We start from the raw sequence: 10,786 nt of genomic DNA on the forward strand, positions 1-10,786 counted from the left end.
CCTGCTCAAAATTTACAGACAATGAATGATTTATGGATGCAGAAGCTACTGTCTCGCTGCTCTGGAAGAGAGGTGAGCATTCTGAACCACAGACTCATCTACCTGTCCAGCCCCCACACTGCATTTTAAAATGACAAATCTTAGGATGTGTCTTGTATTCATACCCTCAAGCATCATCTTCTGAATGTTAATTCAGTTCTTCGCAACAGAGATTTACATTCTCCTTTAATACTAAAATATTCTTGTATCCCCAAAATAAAAAAAAAATGAATTCACATATTATGAGGCAATTTCTCAAAGAAATACAAGCTTGTTTACAGGCCTCTAGGTTTAGTCTTGAATTATAGATTAGCAGACATTAGACATCGGTTTCCACTCTATTTCACAAACTCAATTCTTTTTTTTTTAATTTCTTTTTTATGGTTTATTTAACTTTATTTTATGTGCATTGGTGTGAAGGTGTCAGATCCCCTGGAACTGGATCTTCAGACAGTTGTGAGTTGCCATGTGGGTGCTGGGAATTGAACCCGGGTCCTCGGGAAGAACAGTCAGTTCTCTTAACCGCTGAGCCACCTCTCCAGCCCTACAAACTCAATTCCTTTGTCAGGAATCCTATACACTTAACCCCCTCATATTTATTACTGACCTGAAAACAAACTGATCTACAACATAAACCTTCATTCACATCCATGCATCCCAGCAAAACCCTAACAAAACAACGACTTTCAAAACCTAAGGGGGTCCTACTTCTTGACATTCAATGCAAAACAACGCTGCTTGAAATGCTGGGCTTGGAGTGCTTGCCATGATCCTAGTACTGTGGAGGCAGAGGCAAGAGGATCTCTGTGGGTTCAAGGCCAGTGCCGCGCCAGCTAGGGCTACACAGAGACCCTGTTGTCTCTGGAAAAGAGAGGGAGGAAAGAAGGGATGGAAGACGGGAAGAAGGGAGGCCAAGAAATTATTTGAATATTTCTAAAAACATCAAAGCACAATTCAATTAGCATCAAACCACATGTTAAAATATGAACGCGGAGCTATCTCTATGTACGCGGAACTATCTCTACATTTGAAATGTATAGTTTTGCCACTACTAGAAACTGGGTGTTCTTACAGATCTCACATGCATACAGGGTGAGCTAAAGACCTGAGACCAATCCAAGAGCAGTCCGTGTCATGGCTCTAATACACCTGTCTGAGACAAGCTGCAAGTTCCCTCTTCTCCAAGTATGAAAAGAATCAACTGCTAGTCCCCCAAGTCAAGAGTCTAGGGAGGAAAACAATCCTGCACCAAATGCAAGTTCTAATAAGAAGGCTGGGAAAGCATTAGAGAGTGTGCACTGCCGGTTGTTGAAGGTATCTATAACTGTTCTGTGTCCTTTCCCTTGGGGGACAGTTAGCTTCTAGTCACATATAAATATCAGGTATTTTTCCTATGGTCTAGGCTGTGAACAAAGGCAGGACAAGAAGAGAAGTAGATGCATTTTGCATTAAACACATGGCATTCTATAAATATTTAAAGTGCTATAAATTTCCGGGGAGATCAAGTTATCTCTGTTTAAGTAGCTATAAAAAAATTTACAAGCCGGGCGGTGGTGGCACACGCCTTTAATCCCAGCACTCAGGAGGCTGAGGAAGGCAGATCTCTGTGAGTTCGAGGCCAGCCTGGTGGTCTACAGAGCTAGTTTCCAGGACAGGATCCAGAGCTACTGAGGAACCCTGTCTCGAAAAAACAAAAATAAAATAATAATAATAATAAAATAAATTAAAGGAAAAACAATGATTACCATCCTTGTATCAAGTCCCCTAAACAAGCAGTTATCAATGTAATTTCTTTTTTTTCCCAAAGATTGATTGATTTATACAGTATCCTGCCTGTATGCCAGAAGAGGGTACCAGATCTCATCATAGGTGATTGTGAGCCACCACATGGTTGCTGGGAATTGAACTCAGGACCTCTGGAAAAGCAGTCAGTGCTCTTAACTGCTGAGCCATCTCTCCAGCCCCCTCAATGTAATTTCTATAAGCATCATGTGAACATTTTTTTACAAGCTTTTGGTTTTATTGAGACAGTGTCTTCCTGTAGAGGTCAGGCAGGTCTTAAACCCCCACCCTCTGGCCTTTGCTTCCTAGGTATGTCTGGCTTACCCACATCTATCTGTTGGAATCATGTAACAATTCTGCTAGCTAACTAGTATTAGCTTCATTTGAGAACCAGTACACTAGACACTGTTCAAGTCACTTCTTCTCCAACTTCCGGTGCACACACAGAACCCCTCCAGAACATGTCAAAACACCGTCTCGGGTAACTCCCTCTACCCAGGTGGGTCTGGGAAGTCGGCACTGAAAATAACAGGTAAGTGTCACCCAGGTGGTCTGTCCCCCCACGCAAGCCACACTTTTTTAAAGGTAGCGCTTTTTAGTCAATGACCTTCAAGCAACCTAAAACTCCATTGTCTTCTCATACAGATCAATACTCTCAAGTGGTTCTGCAATCAGGCTCTGCAGGTCTCCAAGAAAGGCACGAAAAAAAAAACCCAAATAATGTAAAGAATTGTATTCCATTAAATACCTCTAACACCAAGTTCTAGTGTGAACTATTGGTGGCAGGTGCCCAGGTTTCCAAAAACAAAGTAGAACTAAGGAGTCCTTCGTTATTTCTTTTCTGTGAAACACAGGAGAGATGGATATGAAATTACTTAAAAGTTATTACCTTGTCACGGTTTGAATACCACCGCACTTCACCGAGGGGAGGACTGAAACCTAGCCAACCACAGGTCCCAGAACATAAAGAACACTCCAGATAAAAACAGGAAAGCACTTCCAGACCACGGCCTCGGCATACGGTGAAAGAACGGAATTGCCCACTCTCCTTTCTTTTCTGTTGGGAGTCAAGTCGAGGGCCTCGTGCATGCTAACATCCTAACGGTGAACAGTAGACTAGGTCCCTAGTCCCATAGGGTATGCATTTAAAAAGATGTGTATTATGGGATGTGGGGCTCTCCATTCTTAAAGGAGGTAAAAGGACCCCGAGAAAAAAAGCAAGCCCCGATATTTACCAACAATTTAAAACGTAGAAAACATTTTGTACCAGCCCCCCAGGTAGATGAAGAAATGCTGCCTGGTATTCCCATTGTGTTCCAGACTGTCTACCTTTCTGGGTGATGAGTCAGGAGAGACAGTACCAATGACTCAGAGATGGGGAGCACCTGACATGTGGATGGGGGGGGTAGTATAAACACTCAGGTCTCTTAGAACACTGGGCTTGCTGTAGACTAAGCACCACATCCTAATCTCCCGGATTTCTAGGGTTTACTGGGAAGAACGTGCCCCATGCACCGTTCAGCAGATATGCTAACTGCTGCCTCGCCAGTGCTCCCAGGGAAGTGAGTGCTCCCTATAGCAAATAATCCTCCAGCCTCACCCTGGAAGGCCTGGGTTCAAATTATGCAGTAGGAACACCATCTTGAGAAGAAGGAAATTATCATTTAGGTCGTAGAAAGTATACACTTTTGAATTGCTAACAAAAAAAATAAGTTCCTATTTTTCATTTTGCTAGCACTCCGGTGTTAAAAAAATCTCCTGAAGCAAACTAGAGAGGTTCTGAGAGCAATCTCTGAGCCTACAAATTTGGCTCAGTTTCTATTCAATTCCAAACCATTACAGGCTTCCTCTTTCAAATGCCTAATTATCAAAAACAACTTTAATAAAACATAAAGGGAAGAAGCTAAGGAAATATGATACACAATGCAAGGTTAATTCTTTAAAAAGAAAATCTGTTCTTCTTCCACATACACATACCACAAGAACACTAAAACACTGCTCTATCGCTTCTGTGCCATCTTTTTTAGTCAGTATGTAATAACCGCCATGTTTATAGCTATACAGTCGCGAATCATTTAAGCTCTAAGCCCCTACGTTCTACTCTAGTAACAGGGATTGAGCAGCTACATAACAGGGCTGCAATGACCTTTAAGAACTTCAGCCAACCCTTATGCAAGTAGAACTTTTAACTATCTGTTGGCTTTTAGCATAAACCAAGTTTTCATGGCTGCCTAATGAAACACTCCTGTTTCCTGTGGCAACTGTCTTCAGGCAGTAGCTCTTGTCAATAGAGCCGACACACCACCGTCTCAGAAGTTCTCAACGCCACCACCGCCTCTGAAGAGGTGGACCGCTTAGGGATGAAAGCTAACTCACCGATCTCACCGCGCTCCCTCGGCGTACTCGCGAGAACCTGCGGGCAACGCCTGTGTTCTAGTCCCTTCTGGGTGCTCAGACTGTGTGACCCAGTGGTCCTTAACCCTGACTCACATGAGAACTACATGGGGAGTTTATAAAAATATTAAAGCCTGGGCTTCATCCCAAACCCATTAAATCACATGGGAGTGGGAGTGGAGGCCCTTGCCGAAGGGCCAAGAATCGGCGGCGGCGAGGGGGGGGAGCATTTATTTTAAGTTCTGCACATGGTATCAACAGGCTGCCAGAGTTGAGAACCGCTACCCTTTGGCCCTTCAAACACTGCATTTGTGTGCAAACGCTCATGAGATTCGGCGGATGGATAGGTGGGTAGGAAAGTAAGTAAGACTCAACCCAAGAGTCTCAGCCTCATTGGCTTCCAGCTCAACTGTCTCTTCCCTTTAAACATAGAGCATGCCAACACGGAACCAGCAGCAGGCTGCGCTCCCATGCGCTCACACGGCTAAGTCGGTGCTATGTTCTTCCACTTCTTCCTAGCCCCCAGCCCTTGCTCTCTCCAAATCTACACAGCGGTCTTCTTGTTTTGCCCACTCCGCCGCTTCGACAATGCAGTGGACACGGGCACGTAATGATCATTTATCGCATTTGAAGAACACAGAGACTAGGCGCAGGTAGCATGCCATGACCTAATTATTCAATGAGAGCGAGATACTACCACACGGGAAAGGTAGAAAACGCCGAAAGTCAGGGAAATTAAAACGAAAACAAGAAACTAATGAATGAAAACCAGAGTTTATCTCATTAAAAGGTGTCTGGAAACTTGGACTTTTATACTCAACTCCCCACAGTCCCTGTCTGGTATGCTATCCCCTCCTGGGAAGTTTTAGCTTTTTTTTTTTTTTCTTGGTTTTTCGAACGGGGGTTTCTCTGTGGCTTTGGAGCCTGTCCTGGAACTCGCTCTGTAGACCAGGCTGGTCTCGAACTCCCATTTCCTCTCTAAACTATCTCGTAGTTGCTACTGGGATGTTTGGCTGGAGTCAGGTGCCGTTGCAGCAATATAAGCAACACACAAGAATAATACCATCAGTTGGTAAAAGGCAGAATGAATACATCATACGGTGTTTGATGTGTGCATTTGGGGGGATGGGAGGATACTGTTTCACCATGTACTCCTAGCTGGGCTCCAACCACACAGATCTATCTGCCTTCCTCTGCCTCAGCCTCTGCAGTGAGGGAAAAGGCATGTTCCACCAAAGCCTATAATACCTACTGCTTGAAGGAACAAAGATTGTCAGCCACTGAACTAGGCCCTCTAAGCACATTCCAGGAAAATCTGGAATAAACTCGTTTGGGAATACTGCGTGAATGAATGCAAGTCTCATTCAACAGCACATCTTTGTTTCCCTACTGGCAGAATGGGCGATACCTAAAAGTTTATAGAATACGACCTCCTAAAAAACAGGAGTGCTAAGCGCTGCAACACACCAACCCTTTCGGCAAGTGCCTCTCACTGTTCAAAACTGGAAGAAATGGCTTGCAGTTCTAAAACAGCAACAGCCTAAGAGATATGAAAATGGTTCAGCTTCAAAGTTCTGCAATATATATTCTCCAACTGTTTAAACCATATTTTTAAAAAAAGCCATTCTGAAATTCCAACAGTAAGGGAAGGAGACACTTGAGAAGTATGTCAGCTAATTAGATACTGTGGTAAAATATGACTTTGTTTTGTTGGGTCCTACAGCTTGAAACAGAGCCATGGTTACCACTAAAAGAAAGCAATCCTCAATTCCCTATTCAATAAAAAAAAAAAAAAAGGTTCAAATTCCACAGACGAAGGAAAAAAAAAATGGTACCCTGGGTTGTTTGTTTTTAAGGAAGATTAAATTTTGGAGTTGCCAACACCCAAACGAAAAACATTCCAGAGTATTCGACTCAATTGCAGTGGGGAGCCATCTACATTCTCGGCACTGCGTTCCCTCACTCAAGAGGAGGACCCACTAACAAAGGATGTTTCTCAGGCTCTCACAAGATACACCCTACTTATTTTCCAGGGCTTCTTTTTTTTTTTAAGTAATTAAAAAAAATAATTTTAGCCCAAGCAGCCAGACAAAAATATGAAGTTTAACATCTGCCAACATAGTTCCCAAAATAAGACCCTTGTCAGATGAACCCTGAAAAAGGAGCAAAAAATGACAAGTTCTATTATTTGGACCATAAGTTGCTTTTTAAAAATAACGCTGAGGAATGCAGACTTTCCAAAGCTTTGTCTTCAATTCCCCTTAATCTTCATATTTTTACATTAAAAAAAAAAGGAACCTGGAAATTTGATTACCATTCTTATGAATTCCTTTGAAAGCAACTTTAATGAATAACAGATATCTTGTACAAGTAGTAAACCACAAAGGACAGTTGTTCTGCCTGATAAAAATCTCTGAAACATTCCCATAAAAATACAAAAATAGACCCTACTGAGACACACTCCGATTTTCTAGTTATGGAAATCACATTAGTACTTAAAATTATAATTCTAATATACTCCTTACTACAAATCACTTAAACCACAATTATTAATAAATTAGTGGGCAATGGGGTGGAGATGGTCTCACAAACGCATAACCCTGACTGGTCTCAAATGCTCCATCTTCCTGCCTCAGCCTCACAAGGATGCCATTATGCTTTTGAGCCATGATGCCTGGCTTTTAACGTGCTTTTGCGGTCTGTTCTGTTTAAGCAGTGCTGGAGATCAAACACCGGGCCTTAACACATTCTAAGCGAATGCTCTACCACTGAGCTACACTCCCAGCCCACAGTTAGTAAATATTTTAACAGTCATTTAATGGCCAGGAAGAAAAAAGTTGTGGGTGGTGAACAAAAACTAAAAAGCCACTGAGTAAGATGTGGCTCCTCGGGTGAAGCGCAGTGGTCAAACCACTTCCCCCCCCAACGGTTTGGGGCAGCTTACTTCCAGGTGGATAGAAGTGCGAGAAGACACTTCGGCAAAAATCTTTACACAGACCCTAAGAGAACGTCCCTGCTGCCTGAAGAAATGTTTTTTTGTGAAATAGCAAAAATAACCCCAAACAAAAGAGCACACCTCCCACAAATGCTTGCCCAATTATTAAATACCGCAAGAAATCCCTGAGCCTCCAGAACCGAGATTGCTACAGCATCCCTGCTTGGGTGGGGGTGAGGGGGTGGGGTGATGTAGGCTACACAGCAGACTTTTATTTGGACACACTCATCTCGAGTTTCCTGCGAGATAAACGCTGCCTTAGAAATTGCTAGGGCTACGCTTTCTTTACAGGTGCTCTCCGGCAAACACTGCTAGGGAAGTGGAGATAAAACAACCTGATAGCCGGAGACGGACACGTGGGAAAGCAGAATACGTCATCACCTCCAGGAATCGATTTTCCCTAACTGATCACCCCCACACAGAAAAGTCTAGGCTGGCAAACCTTGGGGACACAAACTGTCTATCACTCTAAAGTAGGAAACCGGTTCCCAGGGCGCAAAAAACCACGTGTCCTCATCTGGGTCGGAGAAACTTCCCAGAAATCTTTTGCTCAAAGTAAAACTTCATCCCGGCTGAAAGGGAGTGCAAGGGACCTCCGGGCCCCGGGTGGAGGGAGCTCCCTGGTGGAAGACACCGGAGGCGGCCCCGATCCCCGAACCCTCCCCGCCCCGCCCCGTCCGGCTCACCTCCGCGGCGGGGATGTTGACCACGCCGGTGGAGCGCCGCTTCTCCCGCAGCTTCCTCTTCTCGATCTGCCCCTTGCCTTTCCTGGCGCTGGGCCCCGAGCTGCGGCCCTTCTCCGGGGCGCCGTCCGGTTCTTCCTCGTCGCCCCGGGACGCGGGCCCCCCCGCGACTGCAGCGGCGGTCGAGCATTCCTCCTCCGGCCGCCGAGAGCCGGGAGCCGAGCGGGGCAGCGCCGAGGGACCCAGAGCGCAGTTCAGGGCGGTGGGCCCGGGGACAGCAGGTGCGGCCGCGCCCGCGGGGCCGTGGTTGAGCTCGGAGGTCCCGGCGACCGCGGCTGGGGACAGTGGTCCCGCAGGGGACTTAGCGGCAGGATCGCCGCCGCCGCCGCCAGAACCCGGGCCCGCGGGGTTCTGCTTCGCGCGCATCTTCTCGCGCTTCGCCTTCCACTCCTCCAGGAAGTCCGTGGTGCTGCCGCCGCTCCGGTAGCCGCCGGTCGCCATGTTCCCAGAGGGGCCGGCGGGGGCGCCCCTCTCGCCGCGCGTCCCGACTCCCGCCGCCGCCTGCCGCCTGCCCGGGGAGCAAGAATGCGAGGGGGGGACGGCGCGCAGCGCGACCCAGGCTCTGCAAGGGAAGCACACGGGCCGGGTGAGGAGGCGCGGCGTCAGGTCCCCGGGCAACCGCAGAACAGCCATGGGCTCCCCCCTCGGCGTCCCCGCGAATCCCCAGCAAGTTCGCAAGGCTCACCTCCGCTCTGCACCCCGAGATCCCTGACCCCAGGGAAGCAGAGAGAGGCGAGCCCCACCCTCGCCACCCTCCCCTCTCCCCCGTCCCACCCTGGTGGGCGACCGCGCACCGGGACACCCGCGCCGCTGCCACCTGTGTGCCGAGCTCCCCGCGACTCCTCTCCGCTGGCGCGGGCTCATGCTCCCGCGCCACGGACGCCTCCATTCCGGGACGGGGCATGGAGCCCCCTAGCCGGCTGGAACAGGCGAAGTGTGTCCAGCGGAGAACGGGACCGGTGCACGAGTCCCGCGCGGGAGACCCGGGGAGCCCCTTCCTTACCTCCGAGAAGTTTAGGTGGGACAAGGCGCGGGGCGGGGAGGAGGGTTGTCCAGGTGAGCCAGAGCGCTCAGGACGCGCACGACCAGCCACGGCAAACTCGCCCGCTGGAGCTCGGGGGCAGTCCCTGGCCGGAGGGAGGGAGGAAGGGTGGGAGGGAGAGAGCGAGGGGCGGAGGGGGGGAGGCGGGAGCCGAGCAGGGCCGAAGCGGGGCGGAAAGGACCGAGTCCCTGCCAGAAAGTGGGAGGGGGGGGAGGGAGTGCCGCCGAAGCCCCGCCCTCCGCGCCCAGGTACGCGGCGCCCCGCCTATCCCGCCGCGGCGTCTCCTCCCTCTCGGGGCTCCAGTGGCTGGGACACCTCATTCTTCCAACTCTTGAGATTCTGGGGCGGGATCGGTCTCTCCACGCCCCTCTCCTCGCTCCACTTCCCCGCCTCTCAGGTCTCCCACCACTCTTCCTTTTAAGTCCAAGACCGTGTTATTCTAGGGAAAGTTGTGACTTGCTGAAGGCAAGTGCTACCAGCTAGTGATGATTCAGGACCTGGCTCGCCAGGGTGGGGAAATACCCATGCGTCCCTTTCCCTCGCTGCTGCCCACCCCTTTTGGGATGCAAGGGGTGGCGAGGAGGACCCTGAGAAACCCAGCAAGCCTCTTCAAAACAGCGAGTGTCGTGGGAAGGGAGTTAGCTAAAAGAAGAAGCGAAAATTAATGATTTATCAAGACTTTGTTATTCTCTCAAGCTTTTGACTCGACATGATGCCTTTGCACACTTTTACTCTATTTTGCAGTTCATCCCGTTTTCACGCAGTCTCTACACCGCTTATGGACGGTTTTAGCAGCAAATCTCCCACTAGCGTAGTAAAGCTGGATAGTCTCAGTTTTTTCCATCCCTATTATGCTCAGGAGTCCACCCTCACACGCGGGTCTTCTATGGTCTCTAGATCCGGGGTGAATGGGCCCCCGCTGATCTCTCACGTCCCTGTAAAGGCAGAGTGCATCATTGTCAGGGGCTGTGAAACCATGCCTTCATGTCCTAAAAAGTAAGAGCCATGAGTCGCACACAGGCTGACCTAACAAATCTTTCTCATTTTGCTCAGGTGCCACAGTGTGGGCAAGGAGGCTACAGGCACCTACTAGAGCAATGGGAACAGGCGACAATGACTCATAGGCTTTGCATTTCTCTGAAGCAGTTCTGGTCTTTGGCCTGCAGGTTGGAACGACAGAAACGCTTAGAAAGTTACTTGGTAAAAGGTCTCACCTGAGAGACTTTAAAACATACTGATCAGCCTAGCTGGAACAAACCGAATTGTGGTTTTGTTTTTTGGGTTTTTAAGAGGCAAAATGAACCTGGAGGTGGCGGCGCAGGCCTTTAATCCCAGGACTCAGGAGGTAGATCGCCGCAGGCAGATCTCTGTGAGTTCGAGGTCAGCCTGGTTTTACAGAGGGAGCTCTAGGACAGCCAGGACTATACAGAGAAACTCTGTCTCAAAAAATAAGACAAAACAAAAGAGGCAAAATGGAGCCTGACTATAAACTTTCGTATTCAGGCATTGGTCTCTTGGAGGGGCTGTAGACCATGCTGGAAAGAGGACATGCTCAGTTGGAGTGCCCAGACCTAATTTATCGCACAGATTTTTAGCGTGTGTTTAAATTCTCTGAAATTCTGTAGCTTTCTTTACTACAAGATCAGCAATATGTTTTAAAGCTGTTTTAAGAGTTGACTCTGACTGTAGTATGCTTGATTCAAGGGCCACTCCTGTTACTATAATATCAAACTGTCCTGGGGTTCTGATTGGGGAGACAGAAAGGAGAAGGAGGAGGAAGAAGAGCAGAAG

General features: G+C 48.3%; 1 protein-coding gene across 1 annotated transcript in view; it reads right to left on the reverse strand.

The window, feature by feature from the left end:
- The window catches only part of Pawr (pro-apoptotic WT1 regulator), an 85,208-nt gene extending 76,156 nt beyond the window's left edge, over window positions 1-9,052 (reverse strand). Inside the window, exons 1-2 of the mRNA XM_005358086.3 lie at window positions 8,957-9,052; window positions 7,897-8,515 (exon numbers count right to left, since the gene is read on the reverse strand). Coding sequence (XP_005358143.1) covers window positions 7,897-8,394 — 498 coding nt within the window. The 5' untranslated portion in view covers window positions 8,395-8,515; window positions 8,957-9,052. The remainder of the gene's footprint in view (window positions 1-7,896; window positions 8,516-8,956) is intronic.
- Window positions 9,053-10,786: the final 1,734 nt, after the last annotated feature.

This window comes from Microtus ochrogaster, chromosome 24 (genome assembly GCF_000317375.1).
Source record: "Microtus ochrogaster isolate Prairie Vole_2 chromosome 24, MicOch1.0, whole genome shotgun sequence".
In the NCBI taxonomy this organism is placed as follows: domain Eukaryota; kingdom Metazoa; phylum Chordata; class Mammalia; order Rodentia; family Cricetidae; genus Microtus; species Microtus ochrogaster.